Source organism: Somniosus microcephalus, chromosome 3 (genome assembly GCF_052327205.1).
Source record: "Somniosus microcephalus isolate GS21.2 chromosome 3, FLI_Smic_1.0, whole genome shotgun sequence".
In the NCBI taxonomy this organism is placed as follows: domain Eukaryota; kingdom Metazoa; phylum Chordata; class Chondrichthyes; order Squaliformes; family Somniosidae; genus Somniosus; species Somniosus microcephalus.
In genome coordinates this window covers 311,611,081-311,631,280 of record NC_140989.1, presented here as the reverse complement: position 1 = coordinate 311,631,280, position 20,200 = coordinate 311,611,081, and the positions used below count along the sequence as shown (strand labels likewise).

At 41.8% G+C, this 20,200-nt stretch overlaps 1 protein-coding gene across 6 annotated transcripts in view; it reads left to right on the top strand.

The window, feature by feature from the left end:
- The window catches only part of eps15 (epidermal growth factor receptor pathway substrate 15), a 176,742-nt gene that overhangs the window by 24,475 nt on the left and 132,067 nt on the right, over nt 1-20,200 (top strand). For 5 of the 6 annotated variants that reach the window (XM_085982913.1, XM_085982914.1, XM_085982909.1 and 2 more), the window contains exons 2-8: nt 2,714-2,755; nt 8,897-8,986; nt 10,167-10,214; nt 10,346-10,441; nt 12,228-12,293; nt 12,729-12,854; nt 17,476-17,535. In XM_085982913.1, coding sequence (XP_085839039.1) covers nt 2,714-2,755; nt 8,897-8,986; nt 10,167-10,214; nt 10,346-10,441; nt 12,228-12,293; nt 12,729-12,854; nt 17,476-17,535 — 528 coding nt within the window. The remainder of the gene's footprint in view (nt 1-2,713; nt 2,756-8,896; nt 8,987-10,166; nt 10,215-10,345; nt 10,442-12,227; nt 12,294-12,728; nt 12,855-17,475; nt 17,536-20,200) is intronic. The other variant, XM_085982911.1, reaches the window with a different exon arrangement.

The window sequence follows — 20,200 nt, the reverse complement described above, 5'->3', positions numbered from 1 at the left end:
TTACATTACTGTATAATTGTTACAATAAAACTGCCATGAGTTTCATTTAATATGTAAAGAAAGAGCATGCTGCGAAAGCTAGTTTTTGCAGTATATCATGTGTCCATTGTAATGCAAAACCTTCCCGTACTCTTCTAACTCAGGCCAAAATTCCCATCGCTGTACCCACATACTTGTCTTCCATCAGCGATTAGTGCATGACAAGGTTTTGGGAATCTGGTTAGCATATCTGCATTTGCTAACCCAAATCCGTGCAAGCATGCTCCCTTTGCACTCTTGTCAAGCACCTCATGAGCCCTGTGGTTAATGCACTAGATAGGTTCCACTCAGCAGGCGCCCAACGCGAATGGCCTGGATTGCTGCCTCTGTATATTGGAGTTGTGAACTCTCATGAGAACAGTTGTTAATCAGGGCCATTTGCGCTGGGAATGTCCAAAGATGGGGAGTGGGGACTTTCCTGTGCATTAGCCACTGAACATGAGTGAGAATGGGCAGGGGTGGGAGGGCTGTTTGGGGGTTAACTGGGCGGGAAATAAGGCTGAGGCAAGGAAAGGGAAAGAAGAGAATATGAGGGGATGGGACAAAGTGCATGGTAGTGAGAGGGGAGGGGGCATAATACATGGTGGGTGAGGGAGAGGAGGCCAATACTTGTTTTAGATGTTGGTTGAGGGATAAATGTTGGCCAGGACACCAGGAGAACTCCCCTGCTCCTCTTCGAATAGTGCCATGGATCTTTTATGTCCACCTGAGAGTAAAATGTCTCATCTGAAAGACAGCACTGCCAACAGTGCAGCACTTCCCCAGTACTCCTCTGAAGTGCTAGCCTAGATTATGCGCTAAAATCTCTGGATTGGGGCTTGACCACACTGCCATCTGACTCAAAGATGAGAGTGCTATCTCTGAGCCAAGGCTGACACCTGAAATGGGGAAAAGTGCACGGATGAATTGATGAGGGAAAGGAATGCCAATGTGAACGGGGAGGTTTGGTGAGGTGAGTGTCTCTGTGAAAGAGTTGGGTGGGGCGCATTGTTTCTTGAACTGCGTCTAAAAGGGTTGTAATGCCTTTGTGAACTGGGACAGTGGGGTGGGGGTTGGATATGGGAGAGTGACTATTGAGGTAACTTTTGGTGAGTGACAGTCTGGTTGGCTTGTTGAAAAGCTAAATGTCAGTGTTTTGCATTTTTTGAATTTAAAACCTATTAATTGCAAAGCATATTGGTGTTTAAAATTAACCAGAGCGTATTTTTTTTCCAGGACAGCATGCCATTAGACTTCCTAAAAGTACACCAATTTTGTACCTTCAGCTTTCCCCTTCAGGCTTTCATGCTCTTATGTTTAGTATTCCTCCAGTATAAGCATGGAATATTCTGTGTATCTACCAATTAAGCTACAAAACCTCTAACTACTTGTTTTCACATGTTGGGGCCTTTTTTGATGTCAGCTGTTTGGGTCTCGTGCCAGCTATTTTGAAGCTGTGTCTCCGCTTTTGCTAGTTTTCTAGGTTACCGTGTATGACACATTAAAGTCATTAAATGATGTATAAATTGAACAGTTATATAATCCTCCTGGTGTTTTCCAAAACTGAAAAGGAAAAGAAATCCACCGAGGCAATCAAAGCTGCATCCTGTGTAAGTGACTCCAGTTCCAAAGGGGAGGGCATTCCCATGATAATACCAGTTTCAAAAATGCTTGAAATTCTGTAATTATAGTGGAAGACCGCAAAAATTTCAAATTGAAATGTTTATTGATTGCATGCAGAACTCCTAATCAGGTCCATGGGGAAACAGCGGGGGGAGTGAGACGAATTGGATTGCTCTCTTAAAGAGTTGGCACAGGCGTGATCGACCAAATGACCACCTTTTGTGCTGTATGATTCTATGATTGAGAGTAGTTTTGAGTCAGCAGAGTGTTAATGACAGAGTGGCTAACTAAGGTCAGTGATGCAAAATACTGCAGATGCTGGAAATCTGAAATAGAAGCATAAAATGCTGGGAACCGTCAGCAGGTCAGACAGCAACTGCAGAGAGAGGGAAGTAGGATTAACGCTTCAGTTCTTGCGACCTTTAGTCGGAACCATTTCTGACTGGAGGGTTCCATTTCTGGCCTGCATTGAGTTGGGGAATCTTGGCTGGACAGATGGTTTTGGCATACATTTGGCCTTGGTATCCCTACATCAGAGTTACTGGTTCTGGTGAGTATTCATTGGCCTTTGCTTGAAGTTTGTGCATGCATCCACAGTTGTTCATTTATAAGAGATTTGAGCATAGCTGTGATGGATCTCTGTAGGTTAAAAAGCCTGCCAGCACTAGTGAAAAATGGGCACTTGTGCAAATGGCACTAATCCAGTATAAGTTGTCACTTTCAGGATGGGAGGGACGAGGCAGGGAAAATTGGACTGGAAGTTTGCAAGAAAAGACGAACCTGTTGAATTCTTTGTCTTTTGGTATTAAATTTGTACTATTGTACTGTTGATGTATGTAATGTTTGGAAAGTTCAGTGGTTTCCCCCTACTGAGTAGGCATGTCTCGATTTATGGAAGATCAGATCTTTCAGGAATCAAGAATGCTAACTTTTGGCAGTAACAACTGATTGTATCAGCTCTTTCAGAACCTGCCTCCAGTATTTCTGAAAATGTTAGTGTTGATTATCATATGCTGTGTGTTTATCTTTTGTAACAAGATCAGAATACTTACTGCATTTTTTTCCTTTACAGCTTTCAAGTGGAAATCCTGTATATGAAAAGTATTATCGTCAGGTAAATTGAGCTTTACTTCGTGCTCTGTGCATGTGACAATAACCCTTGCAAATCTTAGAACAAATTCAATTGCGTAGCCTTTTTTAACAAATGATGTTACAATAAACATTTGAAAACTTTAAAAAAAAATCTTTTTACTCTAATGTGTACATTGAACCATAATTTTAGTAATGGGTTTCAAACTTATTGTAGCATTGATTGCTTAAAAACCACATTCTTCATACAGTTAGATTGGTTCAGAGATCTACACAGTCCTTCCCTTTTTATGTTTGTTTTTCTCTCAATTTTCTCTCGTCTGTAGGTGCTAATTCAAGCTGTGGTACATTTTCACAGTTGCTGTTTCTTTTGGTACCTTGCCCAAATGACTATATCATACACGAGTCTAGACTGTGAATAGCAGCAGACTATTCAACCATGGAAAACATCACAGCGGGGTCCAGCCCTGTCCTCGCTACATAGCCACACACATGCACTTTCTAGCAGGGGTCAATGGATAGCAGTAATGAATGGAAAATCTGGCTGACTACTTTTTACCTCCTAAGGAGTGCTAAGGTCAATTGAAGTGTCTCTACTGCACAGCATAGATTCACCAGGTGATGCCAGCGGTTGGAAACTTGTTATGAGGAGAGCTATGAGATACTGGGAACATTTTCGTTGGAGCAGAGAAGGCTAAGAGGAGATTTAAGAATGATTTTTAAAATTATGAAGTATTGTGATCGAGTGAAAAAGGAAAGACTATTTTGTCTGGTTGGGGAGTTGAAAGGAGGGGCCATCAATTTAAAACAGTCACTAGGAGAGTGAGGAGCAAGTTTAGGAGAGATTTACAGAAACATAGAAACATAGAAGATAAGAGCAGGAGTAGGCCATTCGGTCCCTCGAGCCTGCTCCGCCATTCAATGAGATCATGGCTGATTATCCAAATTCAGTACCCTGTCCCTGCTTTCTCCCCATATCCCTTGATCCCTTTAGCCTTAAGAAATATATCCAACTCCTTCTTGAATATATTTAATGAATTGGCCTCTACTGCCTTCTGTGGTAGAGAATTCCACAGGTTCACCACTCTCTGGGTGAAGAAATTCCTCCTCATCCCTGTCCTAAATGGCTTACCCCTTATCCTTAGACTGTGATCTTTCTTTATGGAGACAGTTGTTGGAACATGAAATACTTTGAGAGTAGTTGAGGCAGAGACCAACAGAGTTATGGGGAGAGACCGAGCAGTGGGATTAGTTTTAGATTGCTCTAGTGAAGAGCTGGCACAGACACACTGGGTCAAATGGCCCCCTTCTGGTCTGTAAACTGCTATGGTACGTCTGCCCCAGCTGAGATAGCTAATTCATATATCAGGTGCTCCTTTTATCAAATAGCCCTTGGGATAACTCTGCTATTCGGTTGCAGTTTTGGTCACCTTATCTGAGGAAGGATGTTCTTGCCATGGAAGGAGTTCAGCGAAGATTCACCAGGCTGATAGCTGGGATGGCAGGAATGACGTATGAGGAGAGATTGGGTCGATTGGGCTTGTACTCGCTGGAGTTTAGAAGAATGAGAGGGGATCTCATTGAAACTTATAAAATCCTAACAGGACTAGATGCAGGAAGGATGTTCCCGATGGCAGGGGAGTCCAGAATCAGGGGTCACAGTCTAAAGATAAGGGGTAAGCCATTTAGGACAGAGATGAGGAGGAATTTCTTCACCCAGAGAGTGGTGAACCTGTGGAATTCTCTACCACAAAAGGCAGTCGAGGCCAATTCATTAAATATATTCAAGAAGGAGTTGGATATATTTCTTAAGGCTAAAGGGATCAAGGGATATGGGGAGAAAGCAGGGACAGGGTACTGAATTTGGATGATCAGCCATGATCATTAAATGGCGGAGCAGGCTCGAGGGGCCGAATGGCCTACTCCTGCTCCTATCTTCTATGTTTCTATGCTATCCATTTTTGATGAATGATCTATCTCTCTCAGCTTAAATGCCACAACAACTTTGTCCTATGTGTTCTTCACAATGGAAACTCCCCACAAGAAGGTTATATTGATTTTAGATATGATTAATCTTTCTCTATTAAATGCCTGTAATAATTGAGAGGGTAAACAAGAGACAAAAAGTAATCAGGTAAGCAACTTCAGTGTGAAGCCCTTATTAAAAATCTGGAATTTTTTTATTATATGTTGGTGATGTATTTGAGATCTTTGATACTCATTATTCTGGTGACCTGCCTACTGCTGGCTGTGAATTTGCCATTGTCGTCTTAATCAAATAACCACCTCTGAACTTGTAGTAAGTATTTGATTATCTGCTGCACTTCCTTCTGTATGCATAGATACATTGAAGGAAAACCCAGTCACATTTGTTTGCTTTACCCTTACCTTCTGTTATTTTGACTGTTGATGTCCCTTAATACCCAAGCTTGATGCTCATCACATCTAATTTTAATCATAATGAAATTGTACACTTGAGTTCTCACATGCTTACTCAACCTATTAATTTGCATGTGGCGGTTATCTTCCAGATTTTGAAGGGGGGGGCAGCATGGAGGGAGCAGTTAGATACTGTTCTTTTATGAATTGTTAGAACAGATTTCCCTTGTATAGCACTACACTTTCTGCCATTTCCACTATTATTGTAGAACTAATGGTAATGTCACCATTGATTTTTCTTTCTGCAATTGAATACTTGGATTGTATCTAAAGAAATTGGAGTGTGTAGGGACTTTACACTGTTTTAAATTTAGTTTTATCAATTTACCAGCTCCTCTCTAGAATGTGTTGATTCTTTGCCTGGATATGTTTCCATGGGTACCGGGCATTATCCAGTACAAACCCAATTGCCCATTATTCTTGTGAGCCATGATGCTTGAGTATCAACAGGCTATTTGACTGCAGGATGCTTGATCTTGTTGTCATGCACAGTTGTCATGCACAGCTCCCATGCACAATTCAGCAGCAATCAGCAACCAGAATACTGGACAATTTTCTACTCCTTATCCTAGGGGCACTGAGGCTAATTGTAACAACCTTACTGTTGCCTTGGCTGATGTTAAATACCTGAGCACAGAGCTGAGATATGGCCCAGTTTCTTGGTAGATAAACTCACGGAGTTATAAGTTTTAAATCTAGTTAAAATACGAAAGTATATGGAGTAAAACTCCTCTGTTCTGTTTGTACAGCTTTACCAGTTAGGTTTCACTTCTCATTTGTGCGGTAACGTTTGGGGTTACATCCCATCTCGCCAGGATTCCTATGCATTCTTAGGGCTTTGTTTATATTGGGTACACAAATGATCAGATATTTAGGGTTTGCGTTTTTTTTAGGTTAACCTGATTACACCCGATTTTAAATCATTTGAGAAAAATTGAAATCGGCAACTAAATTTCTGCGTGCAAGGTTTGATTATTATATTCTTATCATAAACTTTTAATTTTGTTGTGAAGGATCAGCAGGAAAAAATTAGAGCACTGAACTCCAATCGAATTTGAGCTCACCCATCCCTAACTCTCGGCTCCTTATTTAAATGCTTGGTCCCCAGGCTGTACGTTTGAAGTTGACACACAGGGTTTGCTGTTTTTGACTGATTTTGCTGAGGTTTTCACTTGGCGGGCAGTGGGGGGGGGGGGGGGGGGGGTGAAGAATGAAAGTCCCAAATTTAGTGCAAATGAAAAATTATTAAAAGTAAAAATCAAAAGCCAGAAACCATCCAGATATTCACTGACCCCATCAGTTCTCTTGCAGAGATCTATTCAACTGTTCTATAGCTAACACACAAAATGTATTTTCCTTAGTATTCATAGCAGGTTAAACCAGGTCAACAGTTTATTTTTTTATTTTACCTGTACTGTAATCCTCCAATTATTACAAAGAAAATAATTCATCTTTTGGAACTACTTGTCACACTAAGCACTAACTTCTTGATTTTAACTAGATCACATGTTTTTCCTTCTCAAATCCATGGTTCCTTTTGGAGAGAAAAAGGCCATGCTTGTAATCACCCAGTAACCATTTGTCAACCTGTAAGGAAAGAATTGTTTCTTGTACATAAATATTTTTGGGATTGCCACCAAATTTAAATGATTTTCTTTGAATTTCATTCTAAAGTTAGCTACTTTGAAATGGATGGTACATTCAACTGTGCGCTTGTAAATCTTCTGTATATGGACAGCAACCTCTTGTCTCTGGTTCATTTATTTGGCTAATAACGGCTCCTCGTTGGCTCACCCAACCTGGTATGGTTACTGAGTCATACAGACCAAGAAAATCCAGGTTTACTTCTTGGTCTTTTCTAAGTTACTGGATGTCAGTCAGAACACCTGGATGCACACCACAATGGGCCTCGATGCCTTAGAATAGCCCGAGTGAGGGGGAGCAAACAAATTCAGTTAAGGTTCCCAATCTTAATCATTGTCAGTGACTTCTCTTGGAAAGTGTGTGTACATGTAGACATTGGGTGAGTACAGAGGATTCGGCTTGGGTGTGAGGCCTCCCCCAGTCAAATATCCTTGGAATATACACTCTCTAGGTTTGCAAATAAAGGATGGCTGCTTGGGTGCAATATTGGAGTGCTGATGCATTGAACTGTACCATTTATCTGGCACAAAAATAATTTAAAATAGTATTTGCAAGCACTAAAAATGATGTAAACTAATTTCTGCACCCCTTTTCCCCAAGAAAAATGCTTAAAGCATATTTATGATGGAGTCATAATTTGAAAATATTTGTTTTTAGTTTACAATGACTTCTGTGTAATTCTTTACACTATTTTGATTGCTTATTGGATGATCTCCGCAATACTTTCTCTATTTTCTGCCCCGTTTCTAGTTACTACAGGTAGACTACCCTTTATCTGAACTTCCGAAAACCGAAACCCTCTAAAAACCGAAGGTTTTTTCGTTCAGCGTAAGTCGTGCGCACGGCTTACGCTGAACGAAAAAACCTTCGGTTTTTAGAGGGTTTCGGTTTCGGAAGTTCGGATAAAGGGTAAGTCGTGCGCACGACCCCCACCGACTTACGCTGCGCGTCAGCGTAAGTCGTGCGCACGACCCCCCGCCGGCCCCGACCCCCGCCGACCCCCCCCCCCCCCCCCGCCGGCCCCGACCCCCCCCCCCCCCGCCGGCCCCGACCCCCCCCCCCGCGGACCCCCGCCGACTTACGCTGAGCGTCAGTGTAAGTCGTGTGCACGACCCCCCGCTGACCTCCCCCCGCGGACCCCCGCCGACCCACCTTCCGAAATCTGAAATTCTCCGAAAACCGAAACACGGCTGGTCCCGAGGTTTTCGGATAAAGGATAGTCTACCTGTACTTCGTATTGAGCTTTTCTTTTGTTTCTGTTCGAATGTCTCATTTGAATTCCATTCATTTTGGTGAGAGATTAGTTGGGGGTCTCCATTATGGATTTGAAACTGCACAGACAGACAAAGATTTTGTCATAAATCCTCACCAATCTTCCTAATAATGGATGACTTCTGGGTAAGAAGTTGACATTTATCTGTACACCGTGTAGTTTGGGTAGTCTCATGTAAGAAACAAGAAAGCCCTTTTTGTTTATGATTTCTAAGTTTTTCCTTTAAATTACTTTTGAATGATGTGTTTCAGTTGGCATTTATTTTACAGGAGCAGCTGGCCAATAGTAGCGTTGGGTATTAGTAAACTGTTGGCTTCCTACGATGGTGCAGTCTCCTTCGCTAACATTTGCAGATAAATGAAACCATGTGTATTTTGTTATGATCAAAAGGACCTTTTTCTTTCCTTTCCCTGCCAGTTTTTGTTTTCTCCTTCCCTTCCTAGCCTCATTATATGATTGAAAGGGTCGATAGGTGACTTACTCCAAGGCTGTAGCTATTCTGCAACTCTACTGGCAGTGGATGAGAGTGGGCTGGGGTGGCTCACCTTTATGAATTTTATTTTTCAGTTTTCTTTCAGTTTATTGACTGGAGACGAGTGCCCAGCCTCATTTTGGTGCTTCTTCCCAAAGCCCTGGCCAAGTTCAGGAGCTCTCCATATGGAGAATCACAAGGTGATTAGTTAGTACACCAATGTGCCCTGCCACCAGATGGTCTCCACAGGAAATTTTGTTTTTAAAATGCTTGTGGAATAGATCAGATCAATTTCATGCTTAAGACTTCCAATAATATCTTGTCTTTCATTTCTACAGATTGATGCAGCCAATGGTGGGAGAGTTGGAGCAGCTGAAGCTGCCTCATTTTTAAAAAGGTCTGGCCTATCTGACCTGGTGCTTGGAAAGGTACTGCTTTCTTTTCGTAATCATGTGTACTTTCTGCTTCCTGTGCTGAACTTAAATCATTGATGCATGAATTTCACAGTCTGTATGTCCTATAGTACTGCAACAAGTAAAGTATTCATTATAGTACATAATTGTATTAATGTAATAACCCTTTAAAAAAATGCTGTTTGCCCTTTTTCCCTCCAAATCTGTAAAACCTGGAGTATATGGCTACTGGCGATCCCCATTAACAAAAAACGAAGTTAAAGAACCACCTCCTGGGTGCTTAGGAAGAGTTCTTCAATCCCAACAGGTTTATAAACAGTTTTATAAACATGGCAGAGGGTTCTTCAGTTCCCTCGGCAACGCCGGGTACTCCAGCCAGTAGTACATAATTGTATTAATGTAATAACCCTTTTTATAAAAAAAAAAAAATGCTGTTTGCCCTTTTTCCCTCCAAATCTCTCTCGTTCCCTGTTTGTCACTGCCCTATTTTTATTCAGACTTATTTAATACTCTTCTACCTGCTCTACCTCCATTCAACCGATTGTAATTGCTTTAAAGTTGACAATCTGCTTTTCTTGTTGTCTTCCACTTGACTTGTTGCTTTTAATATGTTGTGAACCTGAACACCAACCCCCACTGCTCTTTCACATCACTGAGCTTTACCCCATTCAAAGGATAATTATTGCCTCAGATCTTCCTGTATTCTCTCTCCAGTTTTACATTTTGATGCTGTACTTTTCAAAAGAATAAAAATATGGGTTAAGAGGACTGCATAAATATTGTATGGAACCATGGACATTCACGTGAATTTTCCCCTCAAATTGCAATAGCGACCCATTATACTTTTTTAAACTGTCAATGTAACTGTCCTTTCATAATCCTCCTGAAGGTACCCCACCCTTTTGCTGTATTATTCTGGTTGTAGATTTATACAGATGACTAATGTAGATCTTAAAGATAAAGGCAATAAGAATAGCATGGCCCAGAGTTTGTTTAGTTTTAGGACACCTCTGATAACATGTCTTGGTAAAATTCAGTGACTGAACCTTATTTTTCTGAACTTGGCTGTAGTTTTCCAAAGGTTGCCGAATGCTGTTATAGTACTTGTGACTACTAATCAGTAGTATGTAGTAACATTTAAAAGATCCTAGTAAGATGCACAATGTTTTTAATCTGTCAAATGCATTTATTTCAGATATGGGATTTAGCTGATGCGGATGCAAAGGGCTTTTTAAACAAACAGGTAATTTTTTTAAATGTTAAATTCAGAAAAATTGCGACAGCTGCTGAATTTACTTAGTACTGTACAGTATTTTGTATTTTTAGAACTGTTGCAAATTAACTGCTGTTCATTGTTCATTTTACTTCCTTTAGGAATTTTTTGTTGCCTTAAGGCTTGTAGGATGTGCACAAAATGGACTTGAGGTCTCTCTGAACAGTTTAAACCTTGCAGTCCCAGCACCAAAATTTGTAAGTAAATTAATTTATTATTCTTTGTAAGTGAAATGGCAGCAGAATTTTGACCTTTTGGCTGCTGTTTGGGAACTCAGTCTGGAATTTGCATGTTTTCAGTAAACCCTATGAATGGGGGAGTGTAATACAGTAGATTTCTTCTGATATCTGGGTCCTGCATTTAAACTTGGCCCAGACTGATGTAATGAACATTTCATTTTTTTTCTTTGTCTTTTTCTCTCTCTCTCTTCTCTTTCTCCAAACCTCATTCTCCCCCTCGGACGTACTCTCCCCCTTTTTGTCTTCGCCCCGCCATTGTCTCTCTCCCCTCCCCAACCCCTTGTCGTCTCTAATCCTCCTTCCTCATTACTCTCTCTTCCCCTTTGTCTCCCCCCTCGTCACTCTCTCTCCCCTGCCCCCCCGCCATGGCTCTCTTTCTCTCCCCCCCCACGGCTCTCTTTTCCCCCCCCCTCCCCCCAATGGCTCTCCTTTTCCCTCCCCCCAAAAAGTGTGTGTGTGTGTGTGTGTGTGTGTGTGTGTGTGTGTGTGATGTCTTTCGCCCCCACTGTTGTTGGGTTCTCTCTCTCTCCTCCTGCGATATATTTATTTCCATCTTCCTGCACTCCCTCTGTCTCCCTTCTTTTTCTTTGTCTCTCTTTCCTTTCCTACATAAAATTAGGTTTGAAAGTGTCAATCCTGTTCCCAGTGGGGATAAGTTCCACAGCAAAAAAAATTGGCCACTATTGTTACAAATTTTTTCAGAATCAATGAGACCTTCTGGATGACTGGGGTGGAAGTGTCTCTCTGGCACATTTTATATATTAATGTCCAAACACACTTTTGGCAGTGTAGCAAGAACTTAAATCTGCATTTACCCTGTGATTGCTGAATGTTAACATTTGGTTCCAAGAGGGAAGAACTGTTTCATTCTGTAATCCAATTTACCAATAAAAAAAATGTACAAATGAGAATGATATGGAAAATTGTAGGAAATCCCTCAAGGCCATTTACTAGGGAGATTTAATTTTCTCTTCCCCCTCACCCTTTCAAGTATGTGCCAAGTATTGCTTAATTCACAGCAGATAGTTTCAGCAGTGGAGCTGAAACTGCCGTGACCAGTCTCTGCAATGCGACAAAGGAGATCCCAGTCTGTACAGTGGCTGCCTCCATCCCAGCACAGAATCGTCAAAATTAATGTTGAGAGTTCATGGAAGAGGCATGTAAATGATGATGATGAATGCTGTCAAAAAATATTTAGACCTGGGCGGTGCTCTGTGGTTAAGCATTTTCACCATGGGACTTAACCTGTATAACTACTACTTAACCTTTAAGAGGAACACACTATATATGCAATTTAATTTTTTTACAAAGCAAAATCCCAGTTGATTTATTGATGATATACCAAATACTGATGTGCATCTCTGGCTACTGTATTATCAGGTTTCTTTGTAGCACCCCTCTAGACGATTCCAATATATTTATTAGATGGCTTATTCTTTTTAATCTGGTACTAGTCGCTGAGGGTGAATGGCAGGCATGTGAAAAGACTCTTGTTTATTAATTTTGTTTGAATTACAACTTTTTTTGTAGAACATTTGAAATACATGCATTTTTTTTCCAAATCACCATGATTTTTGCTCTCTCTTCAAACTTCTAAACTAATTATGCATTAAGGAACTAAAGCTAGAGAGTCATGTGATTAGTTTATTTTTGAAGAACCAAATTAGGAAATCATTCACTTGACTTTTGTTCTACTAAGATCACTGCAATTCTTATTTATGAATATTGTTGTCACTTTTCTTAGAATGATAGAAACAGTCCATTGCCGGCTAGTGGATCTGCACCTGTTGATGTTCCCTGGGCTGTGAAGGTACAACATTTTAAATGTTGAGTTTTAACTTGGGCTCCTTTTGAGATTTTTAACTATCCAATAAAAGATCTGTGACTGAAAGTGGGATTTGGTTTGACAAATGATCTTTTAAAAAAACAATTTAAAAAAATGTAAATACTGCATGCATTAATGTATATATTACTTAAATGACAACTCATTGATTAGGTTTATAAACTTTTTTTCCTGGGAAGTCCATCAATATTCCATTCTTAATCGCTAGAAACTTGTAAACCAGCCAGTAAACTCTTGAACATTTTCCAATTAAATTGTTTTCTTTTAAAGGACTTCAATCATAAGATTGGAAATAATTTTAGTTGAGAATATGAATGTGTAAATTAACATTTGTAAAGCAATTTGCAAGAATTCCTGGTTTAAGGTCATTAACGTACATCTGTATTAATATATGAATTGCAGTTGGAAGAAAAGGCGAAGTATGATATAATTTTTGACAGCCTTATTCCTGTGAATGGTTTTCTGTCCGGTGATAAAGTGAAACCTGTGCTTCTCAACTCTAAGTTACCTGTGGATGTCCTGGGAAGGGTAAGAATAAAATTATACTTGGAAAAATGTACACTATGTAATACTCAAGGGAATGCAGGATGTATGCTATTTGTTACTGTAGAATCATAGAATAGTACAGCACAGAAGGAGGCCATTCGGCCTATTGAGTCTGCGCTGGCTCTTTCGAAGAGCAATCCAGTTAGTCCCACTCCCTTGCTTTTTCCCCGTATCCCTGTAATTTTTTCTCCAAGTATTTATCCAATTCCTTTTTGAAGGCTACTATTGAATCTGTATCCACCACCCAATCAGGCAGTGTATTCCAAATCCTGAACACTCGTTGGGTAAAAAAGTTTTTACTCATGTCGCCTCTGTTTCCTTTGCCAATCACCTCAAATCTGTGCCCTCTGGTTATCGACCCTTCAGCCATTGGAAACAGTTTCTCTTTATTTACTCTATCTTAAACCCTTTTGAACACCTCTATCAAATCTCCTCTTAGCCTTCTCTGCTCTGAGGAGAACAACCCCAGCCTCTCCAATCTATCCACGTAACTGTAATCCCTCATCCCTGGAACCATTTTAGTAAATCTCTTCTGTGCCCTCTCCAAAGCTTTCACGTCCTTCCTAAAGTGTGGTGCCCAGGGTTGGAAAAAATACTCCAGCTGTGGCCGAAATAGTGTTTTATATAGGTTTAGCATAACTCCCTGGCTTTTGTACTCTATGCCTCTATTTATAAAGCCCAGGATCCTAAATGCTTTGTTAACCTGTCCTGCACCTTCAAAGATTTGTGCACAAACTCCCCCAGGCCTCTCTTGCACCCCCTTTAAAATTGTTGTGTATCTCACAGCACATAGTGATCTGAGTCTAGTAGCTGCAGTATAACTGCAGCCTTAGAAACAGATTGAGAAAACCAACATAATGACCAAGAGGTATGGTTATCTAATTAAAAACGTCTTAAGTCGATTCCTTAAACCATGTTACAATGTGTGTTTTGTATTGGCATTTTACTATATTTATATGCATTTAAAAATAACTTGGACCTTGCTGCTGTGTATTAGTTACACAGTCTGGAATTTGGACTTGGCTTTAATCTTTCTGTGAGTCTGCAATAATGTGTAATGATTTCTTTAAAGGACCTTGGGAATGGTTTTGTCCCAAAATTAAGATGTGTAATGATGCTAGAAACATAGAAACATAGAAGATAGGAGCAGGAGTAGGCCATTCGGCCCCTCGAGCCTGCTCCGCCATTCAATGAGATCATGGCTGATCATCCAATTTCAGTACCCTGTCCCTGCCTTCTCCCCATATCCCTTGATCCCTTTAGCCTTAAGAAATATATCCAACTCTTTCTTGAATATATTTAATGAACTGGCCTCCACCGCCCTCTGTGGCAGAGAATTCCACAGGTTCACCACTCTCTGGGTGAAGAAATTCCTCCTCATCTCTGTCCTAAATGGCTTACTCCTTATCCTTAGACTGCGACCCCTGGTTCTGGACTCTCCCGCCATCGGGAACATCCTTCCTGCATCCAGTCTGTCTAGTCCTGTTAGAATTTTATAAGTTTCAATGAGATCCCCTCTCATCTAAACTCCAGCGAGTATAAGCCCAATCGACCCAATCTCTCCTCATACGTCATTCCTGCCATCCCAGGTATCAGTCTGGTGAATCTTCGCTGCACTCCCTCCATGGCAAGAACATCCTTCCTCAGATAAGGCGATCAAAACTGCACACAATACTCAAGGTGTGGTCTCACCAAGGCCCTGTACAACTGCAGAAAGACATCCTTGTTCTTGTACTCAAACCCTCTCGCTATGAAGGCCAACATACCATTTGCCTTCTTAACTGCCTGCTGCACCTGCATGCTTACCTTCAGCGACTGGTGCACAAGGACACTCAGGTCTCGTTGCACTTCCCCTTCTCCCAATCTATTGCCGTTCAGATAATAATCTGCCTTCCTGTTTTTGCCACCAAAGTGGATAACCTCGCATTTATCCACATTATACTGCACCCAACCTGTCCAAATCATACTGGAGTTTCTCGGCATCCTCCTCACAGCACACACGCCCACCCAGCTTTGTGTCGTCTGCAAACTTGGAGATATTACATCTAGTTCCCTCGTCTAGAGTGAATAGCTGGGTTCCTAGGACCGATCCCTGAGGTACCCCACTAGTCACTGCCTGCCACTCGGAAAAAGAGCCATTTATTCCAACTCTTTGCTTCCTGTCTGCCAACCAGTTCTTTATCCAAGTCAGTACCTTGCCCCCAATCCCATGTGCCTTAACTTTACACGCTAATCTCTTATGTGGGACCTTATCGAAAGCCTTCTGAAAGTCCAAATACACCACAGCCACTGGTTCTCCCTTATCTATTCTGCCAGTTACATCCTCAAAAAATTCCAGTAGATTAGTCCAGCACGATTTACCTTTTGTAAATCCATGTTGACTTTGTCCGATCCTGTCACTGTTTTTCAAGTGCTCTGCTATTCCATCTTTTATAATGGACTCTAGCATTTTCCCCACTACCGATGTCAGGCTTACCGATCTATAATTCCCCTGTTTTCTCTCTACCACCTTTTTTGAATAGTGGGGTAACATTAGCTACCCTCCAATCCATGGGAACTGTTCCAGAGTCTATAGAATTTTGGAAGATGACCAGCAATGCATCTACTATTTCTAGGGCCATTTCCTTAAGTACCCTAGGATGTAGATTATCAGGCCCTGGGGATTTACCGGCCTTCAATCCCGTCAATTTCCCTAACACCATTTCCCTACAAATACTGATTTCTTTCAGTTCCTCCCTCTCATTAGACCCTATGTTCCCCGACATCTCTGGGAGGTTATTTGTGTCCTCCTTTGTGAAGACAGAACCAAAGTATGTATTTAATTGGTCTGCCATTTCTTTGTTCCCCATTATAAATTCCCCTGATTCTGACTGCAAGGGACCTACGCTTGACTTCACCAATCTTTTTCTCTTCACATATCTATAGAAGCTTTTACAGTCAGTTTTTATATTCCCTGCAAGCTTACTCTCATACTCTATTTTCCTCCTCTGAATTAATCCCTTTGTCCTCCTTTGCTGAATCCTAAACTGCTCCCAGTCCTTGGGTTTACTGCTTTTTCTGGCCAATTTATATGTCTTCTCCTTGGATCTTATGCTGTGCCTAATTTCCCTTGTTAGCCACGGTTGAGTCACCTTTTTTGTTTTATTTTTATGCCATACAGGGATGAACAAATTCTGTAGTTCATCCATGCGATCTTTGAATGTTTGCCATTGCCTATCCACCGTCAACCCTTTGAGTAACATTCCCCAATCAATCCTACCCAACTCGCGCCTCATACCATCGTAGTTTCCTTTATTTAAATTCAGGACCCTAGTCTCTGAGTCAACTACTTCACTCTCCATCTTAATGAAGAATTCTATCATATTATGATCGCTCCGACCCAAGGGGCCTCGCACAACAAGATTGCTAATGAATCCTTTCTCATTACATAATACCCAGTCTAAGATGGCCTGATCTCTAGTTGGTTCCTCGACATATTGGTCCAGGAAACCATCTCGTATACACTCCAGTAATTCCTCCTCCACAGTATTGTATAGTTGTATAGAATGTATAGTTTATTCTGAGACTATATTGAGTATTTTTCTTGCTTTACAATATTTAACATTTGAGATCCACGTTCACTAATGCTTGCAAACATTACGGGCCATGTTTTGCTGTACAAGTAAAGGTGAGGCTAAAAGCACTCACCACTATTAAAGAGTAAATTGGACAGCAACTTCCGCCGACTGCACATGCGCAGTAAGTGCGGAAATCGGGAAGTTGTTGTCTGATTTGCCCTGCTCCTCCAGAAGCTGCGCTATAAAAATATCATACCGAGAGATTCGGCATTGAAATACATGGAACGGCTGTACTTGCATGATATATACCCACTAAACGTGCGAGAAATAGTTAGGGCTTGTCCATTCTAGTGAAAGTAAATTTTTAATGGCGAGATACATTTTAATTACTGCCAAACAACTTCTCTGGCACTGAAAATTAACTTTTATAAGTTATAACCCTTCAGATTTTAATTATTGAGAGTTTAAAAAAACATTTTTTTTATATTAAATAACTTTTTTACTTTTTCATTTTTTAAATCCCTCTTAACCCCATCTTTCTTTACCTCTCTATTTTGCTTTTTGTACCTGATTTGACAACAACAACAACTTTTATTTATATAGCACCTTTAACATAGTAAAATGTCACACGGTGCTTCACGGGAGTGTTATAAAACAACATTTAACACCACATAAGGAGATAGCCACATAAGATATTGGGGCAGAATTAGACACTGAATTAACTATTCTAACTGACACTTCCTGGTTCAGACTCTGCACTGCTTAGTAACAATTCTTCAATCTGATTAGTTAAGGAGATACACAGTTGCTTGCCCTGTTCACACAGGTCCCAGATCCCCTGTAGAGGGCACTGTGCCAAAATGGCTTTCTAATTACAGTACGTTCCAGTGTAAAATCCCATAGAAAGTCTGGACAAATGTAATAAACGGCTGGCACCATTTGTTCGCCGCAAACGGCAAATTCCGGCCCTAGATGATTTGAGTTAGAAAGAATGTTCAGTATTGAATGGGTTCAATCCTTAACTTTCTACTTTAATTACCTTTTAGGTCTGGGACCTGAGTGATACTGATCGTGATGGATTATTAGATCGCGATGAATTTGCTGTTGTAAGTTGCAAATGAGTTGTACAGATAACTTTTTATGCTACAGGCTGCCTGATGATTTTATTTACATTTCCTAATATGTATAATATGTAATGATGAGCAAACTGGATTGTACAACAAGGCAGTAGTGAGTTTTAAAATGCCCTCTGATATCTCGTTCAAATAACCAATATCCTAAAGGGGGCGCATGAACAGAGAGACCTGGGGGTATATGTGCACAAATCGTTGGAAGGTGGCAGGGCAGGTTGAGAAGGTTGACTTACGGGATACTGGGCTTCTTAAACAGAGGTATAGAGTACAAAAGCAAGGAAGTTATGATGAACCTTTATAAAACACTGGTTCGGCCTCAACTGGAGTATTGTATCCAATTCTGTGCCCCGCACTTTAGGAAGTATGTGAAGGCCTTGGAGGGGGCGCAGTTACGAGAATGATTTCCAGGGATGAGGGGCTCCAGTTATGCGGGTAGACTAGAGAAGCTGGGGTTGCTCTCCTTACAGCAGAGAAGGTTGAGAGGAGATTTGATAGAGGTGTTCAAAATCATGATGGGTCTAGACAGAGTAGATAGAGTGAAGATGTTCCCATTGGCAGGTGTCGAGAACCAGAGGACACAGGTTTAAGGTGATTGGCAAAAGAACCAAAGGCGACATGAGGAAAAACCTTTTTATGCAGCAAGTGGTTAGGATCTGGAATGTACTGCCTGAAAGGGTGGCGGAGGCAGACTCAATCGTGGCTTTCAAAAGGGAATTGGACAAGTACCTGAGGGAAAAAAATGTGTAGGCCTGTAGGGAAAGGGCGGGGGAGTGAGACTAGCTGAGGTGCTCTTGCAGAGAGCCGGCATGGGCTTGACGGGCCGAATGGCCTCCTTCTGCGCTGTAACCATTCTATGATTCTATGGCTGCGATTTCGCCAGTGGAGGTGGGATTGCGGCGGGCGAGGTGGTTGGCGAGTCCCGCTCCTGGCTCCAGCCCGCGCTCTCCAAGTGATTTTACGTAGATTGGGTTTGTTAAGCCCGTCCTGCGCGTTTCCCGGCTAATTAAACGGAAGCGGGTCTTGTGACGTCATTTGATTACGCGCCATCCGCCGGTTTCCTTAAAGGGACCATGCCCACATTCATTTTGACAGTTGTGCTGTCAGTGTTTGCAGCACCTCAATGCACTGCACTAAGGTAGACAGCTGCACCAAGGCTCTCGCATGATTCCCTACATATGCTTATGGAGGGTGTCGCAGCACGCAGGAAGGTTCTCTTCCCTTCCCATGGGTGGAAGAGACCTCCCCAGGACACCAACGCAGCCTGGTTGCACATTGCACAGGAGGACACAAGCAGGGATGTCGTCAGGAGGACCTGGGTGCAGTGGCACAAACGTTTCAATGATCTCAGTAGATCACGAAACGTTACTGCAAAGCCACACTCGACCTCATCCTGCTGTGCCACTCATCACATCCCCATCACTCTGCCTTCACTACCGAACTCCTGCACATTTTTACTCGCACCAACTTACCTTGCACCTCCACCCAACCATCTCTATCTACATTATCAGTTCCCCATCTCACTAGCCACCCCTCACACTCACCCTCACCCTACTGCAAGCATACCAACTAACAACACACAAGGGTAGGCATTTGGGTGGTTTAGCCAATGTTCATGTGAAGTTTCTGTTAATGTCTTGTCAAACATTGAAATCTATATTTTCAACACTTTACCTTATTGGACAGGCCTGTGCTCACCTTTAGAAGTGTCTTAGTGAGTTCCAGTGAATGTTGAGACATAACTTCGCCCCCCCCACCCCAATTGTGATGAGTGTGAAAGGAATGGCTTGGATGTTATAGGGATGCTTTATGGTGCTGGTGTGGGGTGGTGTCAACCTGGCGCATCATGTGGCAGCTAGGGTGTACAGTGTCAAGTGAAGTAAATCTGGCCATGGTGATGTCATTGCTGGCCTCCCGGGCAGCAATGTTGTCGGGTGCTGATGTCTTGTGCAGCATCAGGTGATTGCGGAGAAGGTTGCTGTTGGTGTTGGGGCTGATCGTGGAGGGATTCAGAGGACCAAGGTGAGATTTTTTTGAAGGGCACCAATGTTGCTGGAATAGATGGCAGCTGAAGTTGAGATGACCGAAGCGATCTGTCAGTGGTGAGAGAGCTTGCTCCAAGGAGGTGACAGTGGATAGAGAGTTTACTCCAAACACTTCCAAACTGCATAAAGCTCAAAAGTGTCTTCCAAGTCCTGAAGGCTCAAGCTTCTGACATTGGAAAGTGAACAGCTGTCAAATGGTAGCTCTCATACCACTTTTCCAGCTGTTACCTATTCACAGCAATGGGGAGAGTTGGAGAACCCGACATACTTAGCTGATGTGATCTCTGAATGATGTGAACCACGTTAAAAATGTGGTAATAGAAATAGGCTGGCAAAATAGTAGTTAACAAGCATTTAACTATCTTAAATGCCACCCCCGCTGCTTGATGTCCGGTCTGTTCTGAAATCACAGATCCGACAGTTTGGAAAGTTACTTGGAGGCGGGTTCCCAACCTGCTGTCAATCATTTTGATTTTGACAGTGGACCCGCCTCCAAACCAGCACTCTGAGTGCCGTCAAAATCGCGGCCTTTGATTCTATATTCTTGGGTCAGCTTTCACATGGAGTGCGGTGAAGGATATTTTACTGCAAGGAGC